Source organism: Furipterus horrens, unplaced genomic scaffold (genome assembly GCF_987537825.1).
Source record: "Furipterus horrens unplaced genomic scaffold, mFurHor1.1.pri manual_scaffold_8, whole genome shotgun sequence".
Classification (NCBI taxonomy): domain Eukaryota; kingdom Metazoa; phylum Chordata; class Mammalia; order Chiroptera; family Furipteridae; genus Furipterus; species Furipterus horrens.
In genome coordinates, this window is record NW_028327178.1 from 81,249,065 (window position 1) to 81,277,011 (window position 27,947).

Genomic DNA, 27,947 nt, shown 5'->3' on the forward strand with positions numbered 1-27,947 from the left:
GTGTCCACTCCTGTTAAACCTGCAGCTCTCAAGGCTGCTATGAGCTTCCATGGTGAAAGCTTAATTGCCATTGGCTAATTAAAACTGTGTAGGACCAAGACAGCGAGGAGGAGGCACTTCCCAGTTAATGCTAACTGAGGATGTCCCATTTGCAAGGGTAGAAGTTGTTGACTAGGCTCACCTAGGAATTTTGTGGGGTGACAGGAGCCCCATTGGTAGGGTGTCAGGTGCTATGGAGTTCAACTGTGGGCTCTGGTAAGGGTTTCTTCGGGCTGTAGATTCTTCTACCCAGGCAGACAAATTGGGAACATTGCATGACTGAATGCCAAGACTTGACCATAATCTTGGAGTGAGTAGACAAGGGCCATTGAGCCTATTGCCAAGTCCTTGAATGCAGGCGCCAACCTTGTTACTATTAATGTCTCCTGAAGGGTTAGGGGAGTCCTGAATTCAAGTTCTGGCTATACTTTCCACTAGCTAGCTGACTTTGGACAAGTTAGCCATTCTCTGCTACTTTTCTCATCAGTAAAACGGTGCTATGAAACTACTTGCCTCCTAGAGGTGTTGGGAGGATTAAGTGAGCCATTCACATAAAGCACCTACAACACTGGCACATTCTAAGTGTTCTATAGATGGCAGCTGTTATTACTAAGCCAGGCCAGCCTATGCACTGCCCCTGGAATATGCCTTTGCAAGACTCCTTGCCTTTGCTTAAGGATTTCCCACTTCACCCCTTCCCACCAATGCCTTGTTCAACTTCATGCCCCGCATCCATCACGCGTTCAGGGGTGAAAAAGTTCTGTCTCGAGTCATGGGTGCTAAGGATGCTGGTGCCTTGGCCTTGCTCCTCCTCCTCTCTGGACCTCAATTTCCTCATCTGTAAAATTAGGTGGAGGAGGGTTGAGTCCTTGCAGGAGCTGTGAATCAGCTCTGCTAGAGTCTCAGACATGGGCAGGTGGCCAGGGTGGCCCCAGGTGAGCTCAGCTGGAAGCATCTGCACCTGCAGCCCCACCCTGCAAAACCCTGACCCTGACTTGTGGGGTCTGGCGGTGGGGTGTACATGTGCCAGTCTTGTGCAGCCTGCACAGAGCCCTGCCTTGCAGGCCTGCTCCTAAATCTGTGCCTGTTCCACTCTCCTGGAGACCAAAGAGAATGGCAGAAGTCAGAGGAGGCAGAGCCCATGGCCTTGGCAGGCCAGGAGCCTCCCTGGAGGTGTAAGAGGGCCACACTGGGCTTGAGCTTGGATGCTAGTGTGTGCACAAGTGGTGCCTCGGAACAGGACCTGATATTTTTTTTTTTCCAGTCATCCATTTATTCTTCAGCACACTCACCCTCACTGAGCTCCCACTATGTGTCAGACAAATCTCCATCTGGCCCCTGCCCACTGAGAGCGAGCTTTGTGGAAGGTTTAGTGCAGCATTTCTCAAACTAGTATTGACAATTTGGGACAGACAATTCTTTATTTGGGGGGGGCGGGGGCATCCTGGCACTATAGAATGTTTAGCAGCATCCCTGGCTTCAATTCACTAGATGCCAGTAGCATTCCCACCAAGTTGTGATGAAGAAAAAGGTCGCTAGACATAAGCAAATGTCCCCTCAGTGCAATGACGCTTGTTGAGAACCACTGGTCTAGTGTTACCAGTCTGCATAGTTGTACACCTGGATCGCTTAAGAGCTAGTTATTGAATAATTATGTGCCAGGCACTTGACTGAGCCCTTTGATACAGTACCTGCAGAGAAGTGCCAGAGACACACCTATGAGGTAGGTATAGTGAAACATTTTACAGATGAAGGCAGCTCCTAGCACAGTCCTTTACAGTCACAGCAAGTCAACAGCCATTAGGATCCTACCTCTGGTCTAACAATTTGCCATTCTAAGTCTCTTCCATTTCTGTCCTCACCCTTACCTGGAGGGATGGGCAGGGACTGACAGGAAAGGAGAACAGAAGTTGGCTAATGACCTGGCCTGCCAGGAGCCTTATGATGGGACGAAGGTCATAGAACGACCCTTGTCAGGTGCATATATTTTTCATGGTACAGTCTGGTCGTTTCTGTCATCTCATCCCAGCCTCACAGTGTCCTGGGAGGGGGCAGAATAATCAGTCTGTTTCACAGAGGAGTAAGGTGACCCACTGGAACCTGCTTTGCCCAAGACAGTGAGGTGACTGAAGGCAGCTGCTGCAGGGAACCCTGCTATACCTGATAGAGTTGTTGCTAACTGAATGTCACAATGCCTGCTAGGGTCGTTGCTAACTGATGTCAGGCCTCTTACACAAAATGGCTGAGTTCTTACAAAGAGAACCAAGCAGGAGTCTCTAGCTGGGAAGTGAGGGACAACAGCCTCACTATGGCTTCAGCCAGGCTTCGGATGGAGGCTGAACTTCAGCTTCCTGGCCACGACTGCATGGTTCTTTGTAAATATTCCACAGCAAGTTGCCTTTCAAAGACAAGGAAGCACACAGCACAAAATCCCACAGCAGTCCATCTCAAGGACAGCAGCTGGTTTCAGTTTAATGATGTATTAGTTAGCATTGTTGTAGTAACAAACAACCCCAAAATCTCAGTGCTGTTACTACAACAAACATTTTTTTCTCATTCATGTTGCAATCAGTGGCTGAAGGGCAGCTGCTGTAGCTCTGCTCCATGTGTCTTACCATTCTGGCACCCAGGCTGAAGGAACAGCCCCAGCCTGGGAAATGTGTTCTCATGGCAGAAGAGAACATGAACCTTCCACACCATGGCTCTTCAGGCAAGTGCACTCCTCCATGGGGGATGGGGTGGGCACTGCAAGAAGTCACATAGCTACAGGTAAGGACATATAAAACCCACTAGGTACAACCTATGACAATGACTCAACATGCAAAGACTTTCCACTTTCAAAGACACAAAATCCTAAAATGTGAAAACTGGGAAGAATGCAGAGTCCACTGTCCAAGAATATCACAGTCCTCCATATTACAAAGATCAGGAAAAATGGCAAACCTGTTAGGGGCTCTGGAGGATCCCAGATTGTAGGTTTTTATAGATACACAAACAGGACCCGGCCTTCCTGGCCCCATCTCACCCCAAAGCATCTACAGCAGTGGCTCTCAACCTTCCTAATGCCACGACCCTTTAATACAGTTCCTCATGTTGTGGTGACCCCCAACCATAAAATTATTTTCATTGCTACTTCATAACTGTAATTTTGCTACTGTTATGAATCGTAAGTTATCTGATATGCACGATGTATTTTCATTGTTACAAATTGAACATAATTAAAGCATAGTGATTAATCACAAAAACAATATGTAATTATATATGTTTTTTAGGATGGTCTTAGGTGAACCCTGTGAAAGGATCGTTCGACCCCCAAAGGGGTCGTGACCCACAGGTTGAGAACTGCTTATCTACAGTATCCCCACAGAGCAACCCTCCGTGCTCATGAAATAACCAGAGGCCAGAGTCTCTCAGCTTTAATGCCTTAAAATTACATGCATGGTTTGTATGTACATGCAGTTTGAGGGCTAGCTTCTCTAAAGCCTCTAACTCCACAAAGGTTCAGAACCAGGTCACTGGATCTTGAGTCAGTCCAATGAGCTCATTCGGTCAGTTGCTATGGTAACTGCAACAGATGGTCCCTTCAGAGAGAGAGGCTGGTTAACACAGCGCACAGTGAGTCCAAGGATGTCATGACCAAGGCACAGAGTTTTGTATCAACAGAGGAGAGTGAAGACCAGCTCAGGCTCAGCACTTTGACCAGGGAGGCTGCAGTTCAGGGAAGTCAGCAGCTCCTCCCTGCCTACGATTTGAGGAAGGACTGTCCCCAGGATAACAGAAAAAAATGTTGGATTCTAGGAGCATGTCCAGCTGATACAAGTGTGCTATATTCCAGGCAGAAGAGGATCAAGACGGGGATCCAGGGGGCCTGGCTCCACAGCCTGGCCCAGTCACTTTACCTGGTGCACCTTTCTCTCCCGGAGATAATTTCTACAAAAAGGGGAGGATCCCACACAGACCAGAAATGCTGGTGTCAGGCCTTTTACAAAGTACCTGCAGTGAATACAACAAAAAAGAGGGGTTAATTGAATTGCAATCTTAATCATCCATGGACCTTCCCAACAACATTCAAGGTGAACCTCTGGATGTGAGTTCAACATTAAAATGCAAGTTTAGCACATTTATTTGTTGGGTTGTTTATAAATCTGGCAAATTAGCATAACCCTGCCCCCTCAGAATCTTTGGGCCAGTCCTCTAGCACTGACTGTCTGTGACTAAACATGACATAAAACTAAAAGGACATGCTTTCATTCATTCATTCAATAGTGAATGTCCAGGGTAAGGCAGGCACTGTGCTGAAAACAGACTTTACAAAACAAACAAAAACCGTTGTCCTGGCTCTCGAGTCCTGGAGGGAGGGAGATAAATAATCAATGAACGACAGCAAGGCAAAACTGTAGAAGCATTTGTGAGGTACACCCTTAGTCCAAGGGGTGTGACTCCCTCTATGGGAAAAGGGAATCAGGAAAAGCTTCCTGGAAGATGTCATGCCTGAACTTGACTTAATTCAGGAAGTGGGTCATGATGGGCCTGGGGGAATTAAGCCAGGCAGTGCAGGTCACCAGAATATTTGCTGTTGTTGGGCATAAAGCAAATGGACTGAGGCAGGTTGGAGAAACGGGCAAGGCCTCGGCCTCCCAGGTTGAGGGGTGTTAGCATTACCCGGTGTGCTTGATTTGGACAGAGACACAGAGGCGGATTTAACGGCGGGCGCACCGGACACGTACCCTGGTCCCCGACTTCTGAAGGGCCCCGCAAAATCCCAACTTTACACTTTTTTCTAATGACACCAAGTTTGGTTTCATGTGTGCAATTTTAATTACATACAAGTTGTAAACTTGCAGGACACTTCAGAAGTCGGGGCCCAGGGCGCGCGCCCCGTGTACCCACTGTTAAATCTGCCTCTGACAGAGAGACTTGTATCTTGGCTCCACCCAATCTTGGTCGGTCCCAGTTTATTTCCAGTAATGTATAGGGTCTGAATTGCTGGAAATCTGTCCTGGGTAGCCTCTTAGTAACTATAGTAGTCATTTAAAAAGCAATAACTTCCAACCACATTTACATTTTTGGGGAAGCATAAAATTGGTTCATCTCCACAAATCAGTCTGCTTTCTGGTTAGATTTCGCCCCCAACCCCCTTTTTGTTCTTTTTTTCTTTTGGAGATGGGGGAGAGTGGACCTCAGGCCTTTAAAGAATCTAGATAATTTGCTAGTAATTGAGAAAACTGTTAAAAATTTGTCAATAAAATTGTAAGATTTGGAGCCAGAAAAAAACCACTGCCAAGCAAAGTAATTGATCATATTTAAAGAAATCGTCACCTCCCGTCTGCCAACCCAAAACAGAAGCATAAAGACGAGTGGGGCACCCCTACCCTGTCAGTCACATCACCAATTCTCACCCAATCTGCCTCCTAAACCTGTCTCCAATCCATCCCCTATTTCAGGCCCCACCATCAACCAATACAACACTTCTTCCAAGTCTGTACATCACTGTAAATTTTACCAACACAAACACCCTCTGCGGCCCCGTACGCCACCATCAGAACACAGGTCATGTTCCTTCAGTAGAACATTCAAGGCCTTCACACATGGCCTTCACCTGGCTCTCCAGCCTCATTTCCCACCACACCCAACCATCCTCGTTCCCCTAACATACTGGGCTCATTAAGCCTGAATACAGGAGCATTTGCTTTGCTCAAAGATAGGGAAAACTAGTCCAAGAATCAATTTATACATCTAGTGAGGGCATTCCTTGACAATCCAGAAACACCCCAAAGCAAAAGAAAGAACTGCCAAATCCATCTGGCTGCTACTGCTACTGACGAAGGTACTGTCCTTAGCACAAGACCGTCCTTTACAGCTTACAAAAGCACTTTGACTCCTGCTCTCTCATCAGCTCTCAAATACATGAGAAATATATAGGCAACAGTTATTATTCCCACTCTAGAGATGAGGAAATCGCCCCAGAGAGGCAGTGGGTACCTAAAGAGTCACACAGCCAGGACTTCAAGAGCCAGTGCTCTTTCCATATAACAGAATCAGGGGACAAGGCACAATTGAGAGCAGGAGAACCACCCTGCTGTCTTTAGGTACAAGAGCCAGACAGCTTTTTCCTCCTTAGACTAGTCCCATTCACTTCTCCCAGTCTGAGGGTACCATGGCTGCAGTGCAATGAGCTCAGTCATCACACTGCCACCTGTTTCGCAAATGGCCAGGGCAGTCTCCATGGTGCCATCTCACGGTGTTGTGTCCAGGGCAGAGGGCAGGAAGTGCGAGACAACTGGCAGTGGAATGAGAACCGGCAGTACCCCAGGGATGATGGGTGGGCATCTTCCCTGTTCTACTCAGCCCCATGAAGTGACTCACCGGGGGTGCTGTAGCACCTCCAGCAGGGTACTCTTGGAAGGCACCTGGTACAGGTCTGCCCTGTCCTCATCCTCAAAGTAGACCTGCAAGATTAACAGAGGAGCAGAGGTCAGATCAAACAAAGGGCTGCAGCAGCACCAGGCATGTTGAGGCCAAGTCTAGGGTAAGTTAAAGAGATATGACTGCTATTAGCTGAATGCCTCCCATACAGAGCAGTGGAATATAAAGTACTCAGTCCTCCCCCAAGATACTAATAAAAGTATTATCGGCCCTGACCCATGTGACTCGGTTGGGCATCATCCCGCAAAGTGAAAGGTCGCTGGTTTGATTCCAAGTCAGGTCACATGACTGGGTTGTGTGTTCAGTCCCTGGTTGGCATATGTACGAGAGGTAACAGAGATGTTTCTCTCTCACATCGATGTTTTTCTCCCTCTCTCTAAATAACTAAATAATTTTAAAAAATAAAAATAAAAAGGGTATTATTGGCTCCATTTTCCAAAGACAGAACAAAGGCTCATCTTACGTTCGTAAGATAGCTCTCAATCCCACATTGGGTGAGGAGGGTGTCCATGCATGGGGACAGCCAATATGAAGTGTCAGAGACCAATGAGGGTGAGAAAGGCAACCACAAATGGCAGGGGGCGGGCTGCCACGGGGAGTGAGAACCCAAGAAGGATAAGGGGTATGTGTGCAGAGTGGTTGAACGGTGTGCATGTAGGAAGAGGCACCCCGCTTACACTGGGGCAGCAGCCTGATGTGCGAGTCAAAAGTCTAGGTAGGGTGAAGAAGATTCTACATGGAAGAGGGGACCGTGGTAGTGACAGGAGGGGGACTGATCAAATGAATAAATATATGAATAATAGTAGAAGCCACTATTACAAATATAGAAAGGAAGAAAAGAGAGCCTGTGGTGTTGGATTAGAACTGAAGATACCTGTGAGACCTCATGTTTCTTTCTCTTTCTCTCTCTCTCTCTCTCTCTCTCTCTCTTCCCCATCCCCACTCTCTCTCTCTCTCTCTCTCTCTCTCTCTCTCTCTCACACACACAGACACACACACATTTACACGCCCACACCCCTATTGTACAGATCTTGGCTCCAAATACACTTTTCTACTAAAAACAACCAGGACTGCTTGGGGAAAAATGGTTGATTCCAGAACTGAGACAAAAAAAAAGCACAATTTGAGCCTAGAACAGCTTGTGCCAGAAAGCAAAGAAATGCTTACAAAATGGAAACAAGTCAAAAGGACACAGAAACAAATTTAGAGGGGTTCCCATTGACCAAATCTGAGATAATATGAGTATAACCTAATCATAGTAATAGATTATAACTCAATGAATAAAATAGGAAACCATAAGTCAACTGATATAAAGAGATTATTATGTTGAAGGTTTGATAAACAATGGAACATTTACATCATTTCAAAGTACCTCCCTATAAATTACTAATTACAAAGAAAAAAAGATTTACAGTACAAAAGACTGTCAGACCCCCACCTCAATCAGGTGATCAAAATGAATGTCATCAGTAATGGGACAAATTGAAATTAAGAGCAGCTGACAGGATGCAACAAGACGCATCACTTCTGTGGTATTCTGGTCAAATATGCATAATCCATATCTCGTCAGGAAAAAACAAAGACAAACCCACGCGGATGGACTTTACACAAAATGCCTAGTCTGTACTCTTCAAAAGTAGTAAGATCAAGAAAATCAAGGAAGGACCGAGAAACTCCTCAATAGACTGAAGGAGGCTAAAGGGACATGACCACTAAATACAAAATACAATGTGGGATTCTGAACAGGTCTGTTTGCTACAAAGGACATTACTGGAACAAACTGTAAATGCTGAATGGAGTCTGAGGATTAGGTGGTACTAGTGCAGTGATCTTCAACCCTTTTCATCTCATGGCACACATAAACTAATTACTAAAATTTTGCAGCACACCAAACAAATAGGTATAATTTTGATTGATTCACACTGGATGGCTATCGTGTTGGCTGTTGTCATTTTTTTATTTGACAATCTAAGGGAAAAGAGATCAGTGCCCCTCTTTGTATGTTTTAAAAATTCTTGTGGCACACCGGTTGAAAATCACTGTACTAGTGTATCAAAGTTAATTTCCTGATTTTGATGGTTGATTAGGATTTTGAAGGAAAATACCCTTGTTTGTGGGAAATAGAAACTGAAGTATTCAGGGATGATGGGGGATCAGTCGGCATCTTATTCTGAAATGGTTAGAAGATAAATTCTTTGTACTGTAATTGGGATTATTTTGTTGATCCCAGTGATGGAATATTATTCAGCCCTAAAAAGGAAATTCTGACACGTGCTACGACATGGATGAGTCTTGAGGATGTTATGCTAAGTAAAACAAGCCAGACACAAAGTCCAATATTATATGGCTCCACTCATATGAGGTACCTAAAGTAGTCAAGTTAGTAGAGACAGAAAGTAAAATGGTGGTTTCTAGGGGCTGGAGGAGAAAATAGGGAGTTATATTGTTTAATGGGGACAGAGTTTCAGTTTGGGATGATGAAAAGGGAAATGGATGGTGGTGATGGTTGTATAATAATGTGAATGTACTCAATGCTACTGAACTATAATAATAATTATATAACTAATTAAAAAGAGCTAAAAAATGGTATTTTATGGTAAATATACAGAACATAAAATGGCAAATGGTAAATTTTATGTTCTGTTTTACCACAATTTTTTTAAAAAGCAATGAAACCTCCACACCCCCGCAAAAAATCCCATAGAGGAACAAAATAAAACTTCTCTTACCTCTAAATTATCGGGGCAGTATTTCTGCTCTAAGTCCCAAGAGGGCGTTTCACCAAACATCACCATTAGATGATCAATAAACCTAAGGATATAACATGTACTTTCTGGGTATCAATAACTCATGATCTACTTTCCCACATCATAGTCCCCAGACACCAAATCACAGAGATAACAAGAATGTACAGAACATGAAATGCAATGTAAGTCATTTTTACAACAGTGCCCAAACTGTGTATGTGTATCACTTGTCCTATTAGGACATAGTAATTTTCTTTAAATTTAAGTCTGACTCAAGCTTAACAACATTCCTCACATTCAGCCACATTCTAAGCATTAACCCTAGGAAATCACGTTATAACTTCTAGTTATATATTGTCTAATACAATACACTTAAATTACTATGCATATACCACCTACAATTATTTCACATCTCACCAGATATGTACAAACACCGTACCAGCCCCGTCAGTACAATGGTGAGATTGTGTCTGTCACTGCAAGGGTAGTTAGCAAAAGGAGAATCAGCTACAGGATAGAGATTACGCCAAACCAGACTGAAACCCTCTACACTATTCTCTTCCCTCCTCAACCAAAATCCACCTGTCCCTCCTGCAGAGACAGCAGGAAAAGAGCATGCTAGCAAGAGCAGAAGTTCTTGGGCAAGTAAGTACCTGGAGTCCTCATGAAAAGCAGAGATGAAGTCCGACTGGGCATACTCTGGGTACAGAAAGAGCACAGGCCAGCTCAGTCGGCCCTGGTCATCTACACTCAACCTGGCTCCATAGGGGTTCTCAAAGCTGAGCCCATCCAGCAGTTTACCTAGACCTTCTGAGGCTGAATCTTCATCCTCACTGGCAGCTTCAGCAACTAGCCTGATGTTCCTAGCCTAGCCTGCGGTAAAGACAGAAACAGAAAGAAACCTTATTGTGTGGAAAGATGCAAACACATTTCACTAAAACAGGGAAACCACAACACTGCGAGCTCCCTGATTCATCTTCATTATCCCTGAGGCCTGGCACATAGTAGGCATCATCTGTTTAACTCAACTTCCCCCGACGTGTACCACAACAAAGACGAACTAGACACGGTTCTTGCCCTCAAGACCTTGCTCATGGTCTAGTGGGGAGACCTAAGGAAATAAGTACAATATACAGTAAGAAGTAAAGCTGTGGAACTGCAGACCATGAATAATTAGTTCAGTCTGAAAGCTGGAGGTGACTGGGGAACTCTAGGCCTTAAACAAAGACTTCGTAAGGCAGAGAAGTAGAAGTGGGGGAAGGTGGAAGGGCATTCTGCCCCAAGGAACAGCATGTACAAAGGCACAGAAAAGATCAAGAGTGTGGCATGTACAAAAATGACAATGCTTGTTTAGCTAGGACATGGAATACTAAAGATAATGCACACTGATTTAATCTTGACTGTCTCATGGAACTAAGGATAATCTGAAGTCTGAATAGTAGAGTCACCTCTTATGTTTGTGTATGGAGATTCCTAAGGTTACAAATGAGAAGAAAATTACATGCACTCAAAATTGCCTTTGATAGGATCTCCTAACAGGGGTTGGCAAACTTTTCCTTAAAGGGTCAGATAAGAAATATTTGAGGCTTTGTGGTTCAAATGGTCTCTGTTGAAGTTAACTACTCAACTTTGGCATTGTAGTGTGAAACAGTTACAGGTACCACATAAACACACAGGCAGGACTGCAATTTGTTGACCTCTGCTTTAAACTATTGGTAATAGTATGTGTGGTTTTGTGTATACACTGTCTTTTGTACAGTGAGGTTTTTGAGATGCAGTTAAGACTAAAGGAGAGAACCAAAATAAGGTGTGTGTGCAAATGCCTGGGCATTTCAATATTCTACATTTTAGAAAATGACCAAATCTCTGATTATGAATGAGAATTAGATGGAGAATCAGGAGTATTCCATTTTGTTTAACTTGTTTATATGTGTGAACAGACTGCTTGTTGTGGGGGCGGGGGGACTAGTGGAGTGCATCTGAGTAGTATGAAGTTCTCAAAGTCAACAAGTCACTTAAATGGGTGCGTAATTTAACTCACCAAAGAATGAAACCAAGAACCTACCCAACACCAAGACCAAGTAATCCAAGGCTCACCGAGTGACTTGCTCACCAGGTAAAAGCAAGGTTTGGATCAGACTACATTCATTTACAGCAAGGACCTGACTGACCAACATTAGCTACGTGAGGTTTCTTTACCTCTGTGAGACCACATCATCACCTAGCAAAACAGGAGCCAGGAAACCTACCTCAGAATGCAACTGTGAAGATTAAATGATGCTTAACCCGTAGCAACTATTCAGGATAGGTTACCTGAGACCAACACATGTACACAAGTGGGAGAGCTGACTGAACTCAGGGAGTCTGACTCCACAGCCCCTTCATCACACAGAGAGAAAATGAACAAATCCATTCAGGTAAAGCATCCCAAGAAAGGTTCCCAAGAGGCCTCAGGATCAGTGGATTTGACAAGACCATAAGGGCCTAAGGTTTGAGAACTCACCTTGATGGCCTGGAGTAAAGCCTCATTCAGATCCTGCTCCTTCTTTTCTTTCAACTTTGCTTTCCTCAAATCCCTCTGTTCAGTTCGCTGAAAATGAAATTCAGACCAATCATCACCAGGGAATTTGCTTCCTCGTTACCCTAGCCTGTTCCTAAATTACTATCTCTTGACTCTATGCAATCCAGGCTCCTGTGTCAAGGGACACCAGTAGCTAAATTCAGTTCAATAAACATTTTAAAAGCACATGTCTGGGTGTCAGGACCAGTGACAGCAGAAATTTAAAAATCTACAATTCCATGCCCAAGGAGCTCACAGTCCCTGGTGGTGTGAACCAAGTGCTTTAAAATACAGAGGAAGGAGTGACTAATTCTGCACCTTTGAGAAGGTGGGTTTAAACAGGCAAGGAAGAGTCTAGTCCACCAGATGAAGAAGAAAGGGCGTTCTTGGTAAAGGGACTGATATTGCATGGATACCACTATGGGGCCTCTTTTTTTCTTTCTTTTTTTTTATCCTCACTTGAGGACATGCTTATTGATTTTAGAGAGAGGGGAAGGGAGAGAGAGGAAGAGAAACATCGATGTGAGAAACATTGACTGGTGACCTCATATGCACCCCAACCATGCACTGAACCCACAGCCTAGGCCTGTGCCCTGACCAGGAATCAGACCCAGAACCTTTCGGTTTATGGACAACACTCCAATTAACTGAGCCACCCAGCCAGGGCATCCCCCCACCCCCCACCCCCAACTATGGGGCATTTTAGTTTCATTGGTATGGATGGGAAAACCCAGGGCAAGAACTTATCAGAAGCTCTGTCTTTTTCACAATTATTATATAATCCACAAGAGAAAAATGCCACCAGTCTACTTAATCTGGCAGGAAGATAATTTAATTTCCATTTCCTGCTAATCTACCCCAAATCAGTTGATCCTGCTCTTACCCTCAAGATTGTGATTAATAGGGATCAGCAAACTCCTTCTGTAAAGGGCCAGAGAGTAAATGTTTTAGGCTTTGAAGACCATGTGTGGTCTCTCTCATCTAGTATCTGGTTTTGTTGCTGTTTAGAACCCTTTAAAAATGTGAAAAACATTCTCAGTTCATAGCATGTGCAAAAACAGGCCTCTATTTGGCCTGTGGATCAGTTTTCTGACCACTGCTCGAAAATATAGCACCAACCATTCATCAACTTCCCCACAAATGCCCCAGAAAGGCTAGTTTCTTTTTGTGCCTTTTTTTTTTTTTTTCTTGTGGACAGCCTACCCTTTCAGGGAGATAATGGCTGATAATTCTTGGTCATTCCTTCTCCAATCCAGTCTGCCAAGAGGGATGCAAAAATCCTTTCTGCTGTTAGCAAGTTTGATTACACTATCAAGAGTGCCCCACTCATGGATACCAATAGAACTATATCCAATTCCACCTTCCTAGTTGAGCTACACTTGACCACTGTCTGGTCCACATTAGAGAATGATTAAGATGGATTATTAAGGATGACTCGGACTCTGTCTCATGTTTTACTGATTTACAGAATGCAAGTGGGTGAATATGGCTTTCTGCTGTATCTCCTGAAGTTTTGGGTCTCAGTAGCCCACATAAAGTGGAATAACCACCAGGTCAGGTCAGAGGAGCCCTGAACTATGGAGTTCACTGCTCCCTCTTTTTTTCTTTAAGATTTTATTTATTTATTCTTAGAGAGTGACGAAGAGAGAAATAGAGGGAGAGAAACATCAGTGTGTGGTTGCCTCCTGCACACTCCCAACCGGGGACCTGGCCTGCAACCCAGGCATGTGCCTTGACTGGGAATAGAACCTGTGACCCTTTGGTTCGCAGGTTGGCACTCAATCCACTGAGCCACAGCAGCCACTGCAACTGCTCCCTCTTTTTAAATCAACTCTGTTGAGTTATAATTTACAAACTTTGATAAGTTTTGACAAATATATACCCTGAGAGCTCAATACTCCAATCAAGGTAGAGAATATTTCTTTCCCTAGAAAGTTCCCTCATGCCCCTTTGCAGTCGGTCTCCCTCCCATCTCAACACTGTATGTTTGTTTCTTTTTATTGCCAAGTAATATTCCATGGTATAAATATACAACTTTGTTTATCTACACTCCTGTTATTGGCTACAAGGCCTATTTCTGGGTTATTATAAATAAAAACAGACTATAGCATTCTTATACAAGTCTTTCTATAAACTTGTTTTTATTTCTCTTAGGTAGATTCCTAGGAGTGAAATTCTTGGGTCACAGGACAGGTATATGAAACTGCCAAACTGATTTCCAACATAGTCATACCATTCTATATCACACTGGCATTGTTTTAGAATTTTAGTTGTCCCAGCAACATTTGTTAAAAAGACTATTCCTTCTCCATTGAATGGTCTAGGTACTCTTGTTGAGGATTTCTGAGCCCTCAATTGTTACATTGATCGATATGTCTATCCTTATGCCAGTACCACAACACAGTAGTCCCTCTCTATATTGCGGTTCACTTATCGCGGCCTCACTGTATCACAGGATTTTTAAAATTATGTTTATTTATTCATCATGGATTTTTCGCTATATTGCGGGATTTTGCGGTACTGTATACATATGTTGTTCAAGTTACGTAGGTTTAAGAGTGTAGAATATGTTTAAGAATGAAAGTAGTGTTTATAAAAGTGTGGAAAAGGTTAATAAGGGAGTGGGAAAGGTTAATAAGGGACTGGGAACGGTTTATAAGTGTGTGGGAAGGGTTTATAAAGCCTTAAAATATATATAAATACTAAAATAAATGTAAGGTTCCTACTTCGTGGATTTTCACCTATTGTGGGGGCGGGGGTGGGGTTCTAGAATGTAATATCCGCAGTAAGTGAGGAAATACTATATCTTGAGTACTACAGTTTTGTAGTAAGATTTAAAATTAGGAAGTATGAGTCTTCTTTTATTTTTCAGGATTGTTTTGGCTCTTCTGGGTCCCTTGAATTTCCATATGAATATCAGCATCAGCTTGTCGATATGCTACAAAGAAGCCAACTGGAATTTTGATGCAGAGTGCACTGAAGAGTATTGTCACCTTAACAATATAAGATTTCATCCGTGAACATGGAACGTCTTCCCACTCATTTCAGTTTAGTTTCTTTCAACAATGTTTTGTATTTCCAAAGTATAAGTTTTATGCTACTTTTGTTAAATTTATTCCTAAGTATTTTATTCTTTTTGATGCTATTATAGATAAAATTGTTTTCTTAATTTCATATTGGGAATGTTCATTAAAACTCTATAGAATACAAATAATTTTTGTATATTGACATATCCTACCAGCTTGAACTAATTTGAGTTCCAATAGTTCTTTTAGTGGATTCCTTAGGATTTTCCATATTCAAGACAATATCATTTGCAAACAGAGGTAGTTTTTACTTCTTCCTCTCATTCATTTCTGAAGGGTAGATTTGCTGGATATAGAATTCTTGGTTGAGTCTTTTGCTTTCAGCACTTTGAACGTCATCCCATTGCCTTTTGGTTTCCATGGTTTCTGATGAGCTATCAGCTTTTAATTTTATTGAGGGTCTCTTATATGTGAAGCCACTTCTCTCTTGATACTTTTAAGATTCTCTTCTTTGTCTTTGACTTTCAGCAGTCTATGATGTGTCTGGGTATAGATTTAAGTATTTCCTACTTGGAGTTTGTTAAGCTTCTTGGGAGGGTAGATTACTGTTTTTATCAAATGGGAGGGTAGATTACTGTTTTTATCAAATCTGAGAAGTTTTCAGTTCTTATTTCTTCAAATATTCTTTTGCCCCTTTCTCTCTCTCCTGGAACTCCCAGTATGCCTATGATGATGTGCCTGATGACACCCCACAGGTGTCTCAGTCTCACTTCACCTTTATTCTTTTTTCTTTCTGTTCCTCAAACTGGGTAATCGCAAATGACCTATCTTCAAAGTTCGGCCATTAAGCTCCCTAGTGAATTTGTCATTTCAATTCTCATACTTTTCAACTACAGTATCGTGCAGGGTTCAAAGTTCCAGACAACGAAGAGAAAGAGTATGTCTTTTTCCTCCCCTAGCAATTTCTGATTTCTTCCTCTCTTGGTTTAGTTCTTCCTTTTTCAATGTATTTTTATTTTATTTATTTGCATTGACTTATTTTTATTGATAATGGTGGTATTATACATGGCAATGTACTCTCATGGCAGGATACTATCCACTTGAGGTAAAGATACTGCAGCATCTTTCTAGGCATTTAAATTTGTTGTGTTTGTTGAGCAATTACCAACCATCCCATTTGTTAAGAGGTCCACTGAGTGCATGAGAGGGCGAAGCAAAAGGAAGTGGTGACAGCAGAGGGTTGCTTTCACCTGGAAGACTTGGATACCGCCTCTTAGTTGGAGTACCTGGTATTGGTCTGGAATACATAAAAAGACAAATCAGTCTATAACTTATCTAGTTTTTTCTCTAGTGATTTAAACTTAGCCTCCATGAACTTGGCCAAACTATCAACTGCACCAAGGACAGAATCAATTCTCTCTAGTAGATGATCTCTAATTTCCTTTGTGTCAGTTAATAATATCACAGGTCTCTTCACCTGACTCACTTCCAGGTGGCTCTGTGTCTCTTCCCTTTTACTCTTGTCATTTGTAGAGTCGGCTCATCTGTTGATATTGCTTCCTTTCTTGTCTCTGTTTCTGTGACAACTAGAGATAGAGCTTGGGTTAACGCTGCTTGTGGTGTGTCCTCCAGGAATGCTGGTGGCTCTCTCTATGCTGGATCTTTTGGTGGACCTGCCTGATGAGGATCTGTTGACCTGGACATCATGACTGATAACGGCCTGCTTGGGCAGCTCTGCAAGGGCCCAGACATCTTGGTTAAAACTTGTTGGTTCATGGGTTTTATTTTTAAAGAAGAAAAAGTTTACAATGACCAAAAGACACAATCTGAGGAATACTAATTCATTCATTAATGCTGACTAAATGTCAAATGGCTGCTGATTTTGCCACCAACCTTTAGTTTGTCCGCTTTAGCCCTCATTTCCAGAAGCTTCTTCTCTCTGGCATCTATCTGCAGCCCCTCATCGCACCAGTGCACAGCCTCGGCAGAGTTTTTTAATTCCAGATGGCATAAGACACCTGCAGAACTCAGAACCCTTAGGATCCATGGACAACATGCATAGGAAGAGCCCCCCTTGAAGAGGAATCCCCACCTCCACTACCTACCAGCCAGCACCCTATATGGAAAGTCCCTTGTACTGCATTCCCAAAACTAGAAAGACTATTTTTTATATCTTAGATCAGTAAGATCTCTAGTGCACTCAGCTCAAAACTCCTGTGAGCCTCCCTAGTCTTAAGGACTCAAAGTAGGAAAGGCTACAGCTTAGTGGCAAAAAGCAAAAGCCTTGGAATCAGACAGATCTGGGCTAGAAATCTGGTTCTGTCATTAACCAACTAGGCATTAGACAAAGGACTGAGCATCTCTGAGCTTCGGGTTCTTTATCTGCAAATGAGAAGAATAAAGCCCGTCTCAGGTGTTTTTTCTAAATGGAGTTTGAAAGTACAGTTTGCCTCAGCCATTAATCAAAGCAGCGGCGAGACCAAAGACATTAGGCCTCTCCTGAAATTGTTCTTGATGTCTACCAGTTTAAGCTGCCTCTCCTTTAATCATGCTCAGTTTTCTCCCATTAGCCTCTTTGGGCTTTCCATAGAATTTCAAAATATGAGAACTATAAGTGCTTACATGTCAACAGAATCCAACTTCATCTTTCAAAGATGAATGAACTGATACTCAGAGTGGGTATCTTGCTAAGATCACATAGTAAGGTAAAACTGACAATTCAATGAAGGATTACAGACGCCCAACTTGAGGCCAATTCCACAGGACTATACTCAATTTACTTGCCAATCTTTATTCAGTACCTTCTTTCCCTATGAGCATGGATCTGCTTACCACCTCCAATCATAAATATCTAAATAGCTAAAGCATAATTTCAATAAAGCATTTTACGTTGGTTCATGGGGATATAGGGAAAATTAATACTTGAGAAATAAATTAAAGTTTGCAAAGCACCTTTAAACTTCTCAAAAAACGGTGAAGTATAAAAGCAATAAAACACTATTATTACATAGAAAGGTCAGACTACAAGAGAAAAAATAACCTGGGAACATTTCAGCATCAGAGTTATTAGCACAGGTTGCATAACTTATCTTTTAATTAACATTAACATGGCATTTTAATATCTCGCCTTTCAATCAACAAAAATAAATTTTTTTAATCCTCACCAAAGGACATGCTCATTGATTTTCAAGAAAGAGGGGAAGGGAAGGAGAAAGAGAGGGAGAGGAGCATCAATTGGTTGCCTGTTGTATGTGCCCTGGCTGGGTACCGAATCTGCAACCTAGACATGTGCCCTGACTGGGAATTGAACCTGCAACCTTTCTGTTTACAGGATGATGTTCCAGCCAACTGAGCTACACTGGTCAGGGCTCAATAAAAAAACGTTTGCAAAAAAATTAGAATGTGGCTTTGGAACTGCCTTATTTTAATTAATTTTTATTCTTTATTAATTTGAAATGAGGAATTTCATTTTCTCTACAAATTCTTAAAACACAAAGGGTTAGATTATTCTCTGGGGAATTCTTTAAAAAAATGGAATGTTGTTATTGATAAGGACAAGGAACTTAATATCAAGATTGCAAAAATAAGGTGACTTCATTAGTTTCTTAGCACCTTAATATCAAAGCTTAAAATGTCTCAACTTTTGGCACAGTAAGTACTAACTTTTCCTTATTTCTAATCATACTGTACAAAACTTACCTCTCAGTATTGCTTTGAGGTGGCAGGGTTTTAGTTTTCTGGCAGCTGTCACATCATTGAGAGCCGAACGAAAATTGCCTAATGAAACACCATTTAGTTAAAAAAAAAAAAAAAAAACCAACAAGTTTTAAAATCAGAATATTTCCAAAATTTTGTGCGTAGAGACAAAGACACTCTGTACAATCTTGGATAAATGTAAATCAGAGCAACTGTTTTTAGAAAAATATCCATAATTATGCTCATCAAAAGCCTTAGAAATGTTTTTATCAGGCAACCAATCCACAGAACTATAGATGGCTAGCTAATAAGCACATGAAAAGATGCTCCACATCATGGATGATTAGAGAAATTAAAATTAACATGAAACTGGCAAAGATTGATAATATCCAGATAGGGGAAAAGGGTACTCCAATGGTAAATTAGAGAGCAAATTAGCATGAACTTTGTGGGTACATTGTGACCCATGAATATTCTTCTAAGTTATCCTACCTTACATAGTTGCTATGAGGTCAAGAGGGATAACAAATGTCAAAGTCCTTTATAAGCCCTACCAGTGACATATACAAGGAATGGCTCTCACTATTATGCATCTGGTCCTCTGGTGTCCCTGTACACGCACAGGTTTTTTTCTTGCAAGGTGCTTGCTCATGTTAGCCCTATAAATGACACCTTTTAAGTTCACCAAGGAAAGGAGCTATGTAACTCTTGTTCGCAGTACAGTGCCTAGCACACAGTAAAAGTCAGGTCTTACTCATCTCTGTGATGCCAGTACCTGGCACAGCATACTGTCTGTCTGCTGAATGAAGAAAATATATTCCTCCGGAAATTAGAAGACTGGGTCTCTAGTCCAGGTTCAGGCTTTAACCAAGGAGTCCCTCTCCCTGGGCCCATGCAAAATGAAGGCACTGACTGGCCCAAATAATCTCTGGAGTGCTATACCACTCTTATTTTCTTAGGATTTTATAATAAAACAGGCTAAATGAGAAAACAGGTAGAGCAGACAATGGTTGAAAAGGAACTCTGCTCAAATGGTGATGAGTCCCAACAGACTCATCCCAGCTAGACTGCAAGGCTTATTCTCTCTCAGCCCCTCAGAATGCCTGGGGTCATTCCCAGGTCCTCTCTAAACTGTGATAAGAAACGTGGGTTTAAAATGATGAAGACTAGTCACTAGCAAATAAGCAGTGTTTCCCAAGGTCATATCTGCAGAACAGTACTGCAAGTGTTACCTGAAGAGGTGGTTTACAGACCCTGAGAATCATGGGGTAAGGTTCTTTGCTGTAGGTTATCTAAGAGTCCTTAACATACCAATGTGCACTGCAAATCCCCCACAGAGAAACAGCACTTTCCAAACTTACTTGTGCAAAGAATATTTTTTACTTCAAGAGTCCCACAGAATACTCTTTGAGAAATTCTCCCTTAGATAATATAGTTTCTCTCACACAAAGTTCTCTATTACCTTAATCCTTCCACAAAAGCATCCTTGAGAAGGCCGGAAGCGGGGGTGGGTAGGAGGGAATGGGACATTTTTTTTGAGGGAATAGAAGCATGTGAGCTTTAAAAAAATCCCAGATCATACCAACTCATATACTAAAGTATTTGATGTCACCCATTTGTTCAGATAGCAAAAATTATGCAATCTATCTGGTTTCCCTTTTCACCAACTCTGCCTGGAAGATCAGAATTCAATTAGAGTAAACGATCCTAGGTATCTGGGATAAGCAGCTCTTCTTCCTGACATTCTCAAACTCCCCACTGACCATAATAATGCCTTTATCGTAAGTTAACTCTTTAGAAAGCACTCAATAATGGAATAAATTACCCAAATAGTACTGTGCTGCTGCCCGGTTGGTATAAAGAACAGCATTCAAATCAGGGTCAGCACATTTCTTCTTTAAGCCTTCAGTATATGATATCACAGCTTTTTTATAGTCTTTTTCTTTAAAGTAATCATTGCCCTCATTTTTATAGGTCTTGGCCTGTTCTGCAAAGAGAGAAATAATCATTATCTTCTATTTTTTAAAAGGCTCATTAAAAATATTCTAAATCATGCAACAATGAAACATAATAAACCAAGTAGAAGAAACCAATAGGGAAACAAAATTCAAAAAATTCTATAAACCTGCTTATTAACATGGAGAAATAAAGTCATGTGTACTTAATACTACAATCAATTCCAAATATTTTACAAGGTAGATTATTAAGTTAAGTGCTTACAAAAAAGAAAACATACAGGAAAAAAGGTATACGTACCCTAGTTTTTGAAGAACTTTTTTTTTTAAGTTACTGAAGAGATGGGGGGAAATTATACTTTTACTTTTGCTTATGTTATTTTATTCCCTGGAATGCAAATTCCATCCTCACCCTAGTAAGAGCCTACAAAATTGTTAAGACTCAGTTCAAATTTCTGATCCATTGTGAGCCCACCCCTACCTCCCTGCCTTCAGTGTTCCAGCAGCACCTTGTATACAGCTACATGTTGACACATATCACACAGGTTTGTCCTGATTCTTTAGGACAATCTGGTTACCCACTGGAGCATGACCTTGGAGACTGGTCTTCTTCACCCCTGTATCCTTAATGCCTAGCATTTAGTAGGTGTCCAAAAAACTGGATGTGGAATAAATAGTGACAGGTTATCTCAGGCTAACTACTACGTGTTATAAATCAGAACGACTCACTTTTTTTTTTAATCCTCACCTGAGGACATGCTTATTGATTTTAGAGAGAGGGGAAGGGAGGGAGAGACAAACATCCATCTGTTGCCACTCACACGTGCCCCGATGGGCCCACTTGGACCCCCACGGGACCACCTGGACGCTGCGGAACCCGCAACCTAGGAATGGAATAGAACCCGAAACCCCTTGTTTATGGGACAACGCTCCAACCGAGCCACACTGGCCAGGGACAGAACGACTCACTCTTTACCTCAATTCAATAGACACGGAACAAATGTTAAGAGTCATGGAAGATACCTTCTGGAGATCGCTCGTCATCAAAAATAATTGACTGGAGGCAAGCCAAATCAGGATTCTCCTTGGGATCAATTTCTGATGGTGCTTTCTTCATAAATAGGGGGATCTTTTCAAATTCCTAGAGATTGTTAAGAGAAGAATGAACCACAGAAATGGGATTTGCCACTGAGTAGATCCAAGTCTCTACATCAAAATTTTCTTACTTATTATGATGTGCAAAACATCATGATTGCCTATGTCGCTCCCTACCCAGGCCTCAGTTTCTCATCTATAAATGAGAGTGTAGAATAATGATCTCTAAAGATTCTTTCCCTTATGACATTCTTACAAGAGTGGCAGTACACATCTTCACTGAGCGCTCAATGTTCCTTCATCTTCGCCACAACCCCATCACATTCGTGCTATACCTAGGGCAATTTATAGATCCAGGAGACGGATCAGAGAAGTTAAGTGACCGACCCAGTAGCAGAGCCAGTGGGTGGAGGAGTCACAGGCCTGACTCCTAAACCTGTCCTGAGTGCACTGACAGAGTAAGAAGGCCCCCAACCCCTCGAGGCCGACTGTTAACACTCGAGCAGAAACCACGCGTCTGCTGGCAGCGTCAGGGGTCTAGGAGCTGAGGGAGCCGCTAAGTCCGCACGACGCCCTCACACGGTGAGGAGCCCACAGGCCTGCCTACCTCTTCCCAGTGGTCCTCGTGGAAGCCGCCACGGTAAGGCTGGCTCGGGGATTTTTCCGTTAACGAGTCCTGAGTGTCATCGGACGCGGGGTCCGGCTCAGGCCGCTCCACGGCAATTCCTCAGCTCTCCAGCCACGGGCTCGCGGTCCCGGCGCCGCCGGAAACTGCAACCCGGTTTCCCCGGTTTCCGGCCGCGCGAGGGCCCTTCCCTAAATCCTCCGGATGGCGCCCGATCGCTTGCCTAGTGTTCCGCGGTACGGGGGGCGTGGCCAACCTGGCTCCAATCGTCCCTCGGACTGACACCTGTCCCGCCCAGCCCTTCCCCGCCACCCCCTCAGCCGCAGCCCCGCCCCCCGAATGCTTTTGTGGTGGTGGATAAACCCGGCTTCCCCAACGCCCCACTGTCCACTCATTCGTTCGCTTGTTCAGCAGATTAACACATATTGCCTAAGCTCCTTCTGGATTTCCAGGACGGTTGTATTCTGTGGGTATACAGGGCTGGGCAAAGCAGATAAAATCCCAGCCTCCTAGGAGTTGATAAGGTAGTGAGGAGAGACAGACAATAAATAAATAAGATGTGAGACTTTGTCAGGCGGTAGCAAGAGCTATGGGAGTAAACATTTAAACTGGTGGACAGGCATTCAAGCAAAGAAAGCGTGGAGTGGCCCAGATATGTGTGTCGGGGTGGGGGATGGGAGCATTCCCTGTGGAGGGAACAGTCAGGGCGGAGCCCCAGCAAGGGGAGCTTCAGGGAGCAGAATGAGAAAGGAGGTGAAGAGGGAGGGATGATGGGCGTGATTCGGAGGACTGGGGTTTTCCTCTGTGCGATGGGACCTTTTGGAGAGTTTGGGGGAAATAAGTGATGTAATCAGACATGTTGTATAATATTTCCAAGATTAACCAACCCCTACCACCCGCAGTTGAGATGGAAACAATGTCTCCAGACCAGGTGAGCCTTTCTGCAGACACTGGGTTACCCAGCAAATGGCTGCCAGCCCCGCATTGGGTGCTAAGCGTCAGGAGGCCCACAGCCTGGTCTAGAAGGAAAGGCAGACAGGCCGCAGACCAGGGGAAACCAGGGCTGCTTACAGGTCTGCACAGAGGAGTCAATGTTACCTGGGATGAGGCAGGATAGTGAGAAGCTAGGAAAATTCCTTGGCAAGTGGAATGGGGGAAACTGAGACATAGCTGAACAAACTGGCCAAGCAATTTACAGCCAGATACAGAAGGTGACGTCCCTACAGATAACATCTAGGCCTCAGCTGTATTTCAGCTCCAGCCCCAGAAAAGCAACAAAACCAGGTGGGTGATGCCAGGTCCAGCTGCTATGACTAATGACTCCCCTGCCCTGATGCTGACCAATCAACAGAGACCACAACCCAGAAAGGATACACCTGGGAAAGCTGACAGATATTCTCCTGAGCTCTCCCTTAAGACCTCGCCTAAACTCCCAGCCTTTAAAACCCTGGAGATGAAGCTCTTGTCCATACAACTGCCGCCACCTGCTGCCCCACCCTTTCATTCCACTTAGAGTGAGCTTTCTATTGCTCATTTTTTTCATTATTCCTGTTTTGCCCCAGAGCCCTCTTCATCCCCTCTCACCACTCTAATGTGTTTATTTTATTTTATTTTTATTGTTTTTCTATTACAATTGCCCACTTTTTCCCTCATTGTTACCCCCCACCTAACCCACCCCTTCTCCCAGTCAATCCCCACCCCGTTGTTCGTGTCCGTGGGTTATTTATACTACTTCCTTTACTAAACCCTTCCCCTACTCACCCCCCTTCCCTCCCTCCCCCCACCCCCCTGATAACTGTTACTCTGCTCCTTGTTCAATTCTGTTCATTTGTTTGTGTTGTTCATTAGTCTCCTGTACCAGGTGATATCATATGGTATTTTTCTTTCATCGCCTGGCTTATTTCACTAAGCATAATTCTCTCCAGTTCCATCCATGTTGTTACAAACAGCAGGAGTTCCTTCTTTCTTTCTGCTGCATAGTGTATTCCATTGTGCAAATGTACCGCAATTTTTTGATCCACTCACCTACAGATGGGCACTTAGGTTGTTTCCAGCACTTGGCTATTATGAACAGTGTGGCTATGAATATAGGGGTGCATAGGTTCTTTTGAATTGGTGTTTCAGGATTCTTCGGGTATAGTCCTCACAGTGGAATCGCTAGTTCAAAAGGCAGTTTCATTTTTAGAGTTATGAGGTAATTCCATACTGTTTTCCATAGTGGCTGCACCAGTCTGCATTCCCACCAGCAGTGCACTAGGGTTCCCTTTTCTCTGCATCCTCGCCAGCACTTGTTGTTTGTTGATTTGTTGATGATGGCCATTCTGCCTGGTGTATCTAATGGGCTTTAATGTGTATGTTCTTGCAAAATGCAACTTCTGTGCATACTTCTTTTTTTACCCTCATTGGAAGATGTTTATTGATTTGAGAGAGAGAGAGGAATGGAGAGAGAGAGAAACATAGATGTGAGAGACAAACCTCAATAAGTTGACCTCCATACTCACCCGGATTGGGGATTGAACCCACAACCAGGTATGTGCCCTGACTGGGAATCAAACCTACAACCTTTTTGGTGTATGGGACAATGCTCCAACCAACTGAGCCACCCAGCCAGGGCCATACATTTTTTAACATGCTTTTTTCACTCAGCACTAAGTTTTAGGTTCCATCCACGGTGTTACATGTACCCCCACTGCCTCTAACTGCTCCGTGGTACTCCATGGCACCCACTCACTCCTGAGGATGGATACCCAGGTCCTACTCTCCTACTCTCCCAGGCACCACAAATAACTGTGATAGACTTCCTCATACATTGCTCTTTGTGGACCAATGAGGGGATTTCCCTGAGATGTGCGCCCACAAGTGGAATTTCGGGGTCATTGGGTATACATAAAGTTAATATGACTGAAGAGAGACAGATTCCTGTCCAGAATGGCTGCACTTATCTAGCCTCCCACCAGCAATGCCTACGAATTCCTGTATCCCCATGAGGAGGGAGCATTCTAAAGCAGAAATATGCCCACAGTTCTCCCCTGCTTGCCTCTCCCCTCCCCATGATGCCTTCCCACTGCTCTCTGAATGGAGTCTCCCTGCTTAACACAGCCTCCAAGGCCACAGTGGCCAACACTTGCCCTCCTCTTCCCTCCCGCTGGGCTTGGTTGCACATATGTATCTGCACTCGGGCCTTGGCCCCATGTGCCCTGTTCTCCATACACACCCACCATGTGGTCATTTTTCCAAACCCAGTGGAGGAGCACCTTAACCCCAAGCTGGTCTATATACCTCCTCTGGATTTCACAGCTCCATGCTTCCCTTCACCACAGTCCTGACCTGCTGGGCTGTTGGTGTCTTTATATCTCTTGTACTTCCATTAAACCAAAGTTTCCCAACGCCGGCACTTTTGACAATTTGGGGTGAATGATTCTTCCCTGTGGGGGCTTTCCTATGTAAATATTTTAGGATGTTTAGCAATATCACTGGCCTCTACCCACGGATGCCATTAGCATCTCTTTCTCCAAGTCATACCAACCAAAACTGTCTCCAGACATTGTCAGATATTCCCAGGGGATCAAAAATCACGCCCTTGGGGGAAACCATTGCATCAGACCATAAATTGCCCAGGGCCTGGGGTTGGGTCTCGTTTATGTTTGTATCTCCAGCACCCAGAGCAAACCTGGTCCAGGTTAGCTGCTCAATAAATGTTGCCCAAATGAATGGCAACCAATCTTCGTGCAAAGATCTGAGGGTAGGACTCAGAGATTCAGATTCTGGGATATGCATGATGTCATGGGGTGGGAGGTGTCTCTTTTTTTCCTCCCTCAAAAACCACCCAAATCATCTTCTCCTTTTGTTCTTATGCTCTCCCTGTTGGGGAGGGAAAATCGAAACTGCCAACAAACTTACTGTGTGGCCTTGAGCAAGCCACCACACCTCTCCGAGCCTCAGCTTCCCCACCTATAAAATGTGGACAGATAGCCTGTGTGAGTTTGTAAATGCTGACTGAGTCAACAAGGAAGGCCACGCTCTACTCAAAGACTCGTGGCACAGAGCAACAACTGCCCCCGACCCTGGGGCCTCTCCCACAAGGAAACACTCAGTGGAGAGAGGTAAGCCAGGTGGCATTTATAATGAGCGTGGCGGGGGCCTTGGTGTTTGTTGTATTAAATATAGTCGAAGATGCAGAAGTAATTCCAGCAGGGAGAATGAGTCAGTTGGAAGGCTGCCGTACGCTCTGGCAGGTCAGCAATGAGCAGCTCAAGGACCTCTCCTTTTATTGAGTTTTACAAGTATAGAAATCAATAGGGAGGGTAAGAAATGAGCTCACAGGCACATTCCAATATTTATTATAATACACGATTACTTACTTGGGATTAAAACAAAAGGAGGTGAATATATAAACTATAAAGAATGTTTCCTGAGGTGGCTAAGATGGCGGTGGAGTAGAGGCAGTGTTCTCTGCTCGCTCCTGTTAAGGAGAGACTCCAGGAACGAATGCGGAGAGGAGTGACTGAGTGGGTGTGGATCGCCGATAGCGTGAACAGGGAGGGGAGTGTGGGAGCAGCGTGGAGGGGGGTGGAGGGGTTTACCACACACTGCAGGCTGAGTCATTCCGGGACCCAGTCGTCTGCAGTACCATGCCCAAGGGCTCAATAGCCGAGAGCTACTTGGAGGCTCCCCCTGCTAGGGGCGCACTGGTAAGTGAAGTCTCGTAGGGAGTTAGGGAGAGGATTCGGCTGAAAAAGCCAGGGGAGTGGAAGAACAGTGAACAACCAGGACTGGGAGAAACTGTGTGATCTGAGTCTAGAGGGAGGCCTCCTCAGCTGCAACCTCCGACTGAAAGCTCGGCATTCCGGGCGCACGCAGCACCCGCGCTAGGGCCCTATAGGACAGAGGGACAGTTTGGGGGCAAGGAGACGGGCTGTGCAGAAAAGCCGCTGCGGAACTCCGGACCAGGGGAGAGCTTCTGAGCAGGAGAGCAGTGCATGCCCCCGGCGCTTTGAGTGATGGCGCTAGAATCCCACAGAAACAAAGGGTGGGTTCGGGGCTAGGAGAGAGATAGGGCGCGTTGGGCGTGTAAGCAGGGAAGCGAGCGGAGGCTGTGGCTCGGGAATGGAGATGTTTTAGGGCTGGGAGAAGGGCCCACAGGGAAAGGCCACTGCAGAGCTCCAGACTGCTGGAGAGCTCCTGGGTAGGAGAACGCCACGTTGACCGACCACACTAGAGTCCTGCAGAACAAGTGGATGGTGCTGGGGCGGGGAAGGAGATAGAGCGCGCAGGCCTATAGACAGGGAAGCCAGCGGAAGCTGTATCTCAGAATAGAGACAGTTTTGGGGCAAGGAGAAGAGCCCACGCAGGAAAGCCGCTGCAGAGCTCCAGACTAGGGGAGAGGTCCTGGGCAGGAGAGTGCCACTGGGCCCGGTGCTTTGACCGACTGCGTCAGAGTCCTGCAGAACAAAGGGACGGTCTTGAGACAGGGAGAGAGGTAGGGCGTGCAGGCATATAGAAGGGGAAGAGAGCGGAAGCTGTAGCCCGCGAATAGACACAGGACTGGAGGCAGGGCGGGGATCGCTGGCAGGCGCAGGCTGGTCCAACAGTGGGAAGGTGTAGCTGGACAAGCCTGAGGAGGGCTGAGGGTGCCACAGGAGGGGACAACTAAACGCAGCTCACAACAGAGCAGCAGTAGGCCCACGAATAAAAGACTAGCAACCCCAGAATCAAGCAGGAAGTTCCCACAGCCAGCCAACCAACCAGAAAAGATTTGAAACCCATGGAATTTTGAAT

At 44.2% G+C, this 27,947-nt stretch overlaps 1 protein-coding gene across 1 annotated transcript; it reads right to left on the reverse strand.

Moving 5' to 3' along the window:
- Positions 1–2,582: 2,582 nt before the first annotated feature.
- Positions 2,583–22,564, reverse strand: LOC150003232 (hsp70/Hsp90 co-chaperone CNS1 homolog). Its single transcript, XM_090285024.1, has 11 exons — positions 22,426–22,564; positions 22,152–22,270; positions 21,473–21,590; positions 20,320–20,481; positions 18,498–18,575; positions 16,692–16,816; positions 11,716–11,802; positions 9,866–10,080; positions 9,195–9,276; positions 6,406–6,488; positions 2,583–4,032 (listed from the first exon to the last, which is right to left on the reverse strand). The coding sequence occupies exons 1-11, from the start codon at positions 22,562–22,564 to the stop codon at positions 3,930–3,932; spliced, it is 1,311 nt and encodes a 436-aa protein (XP_090141150.1). The 3' UTR covers positions 2,583–3,929.
- Positions 22,565–27,947: the final 5,383 nt, after the last annotated feature.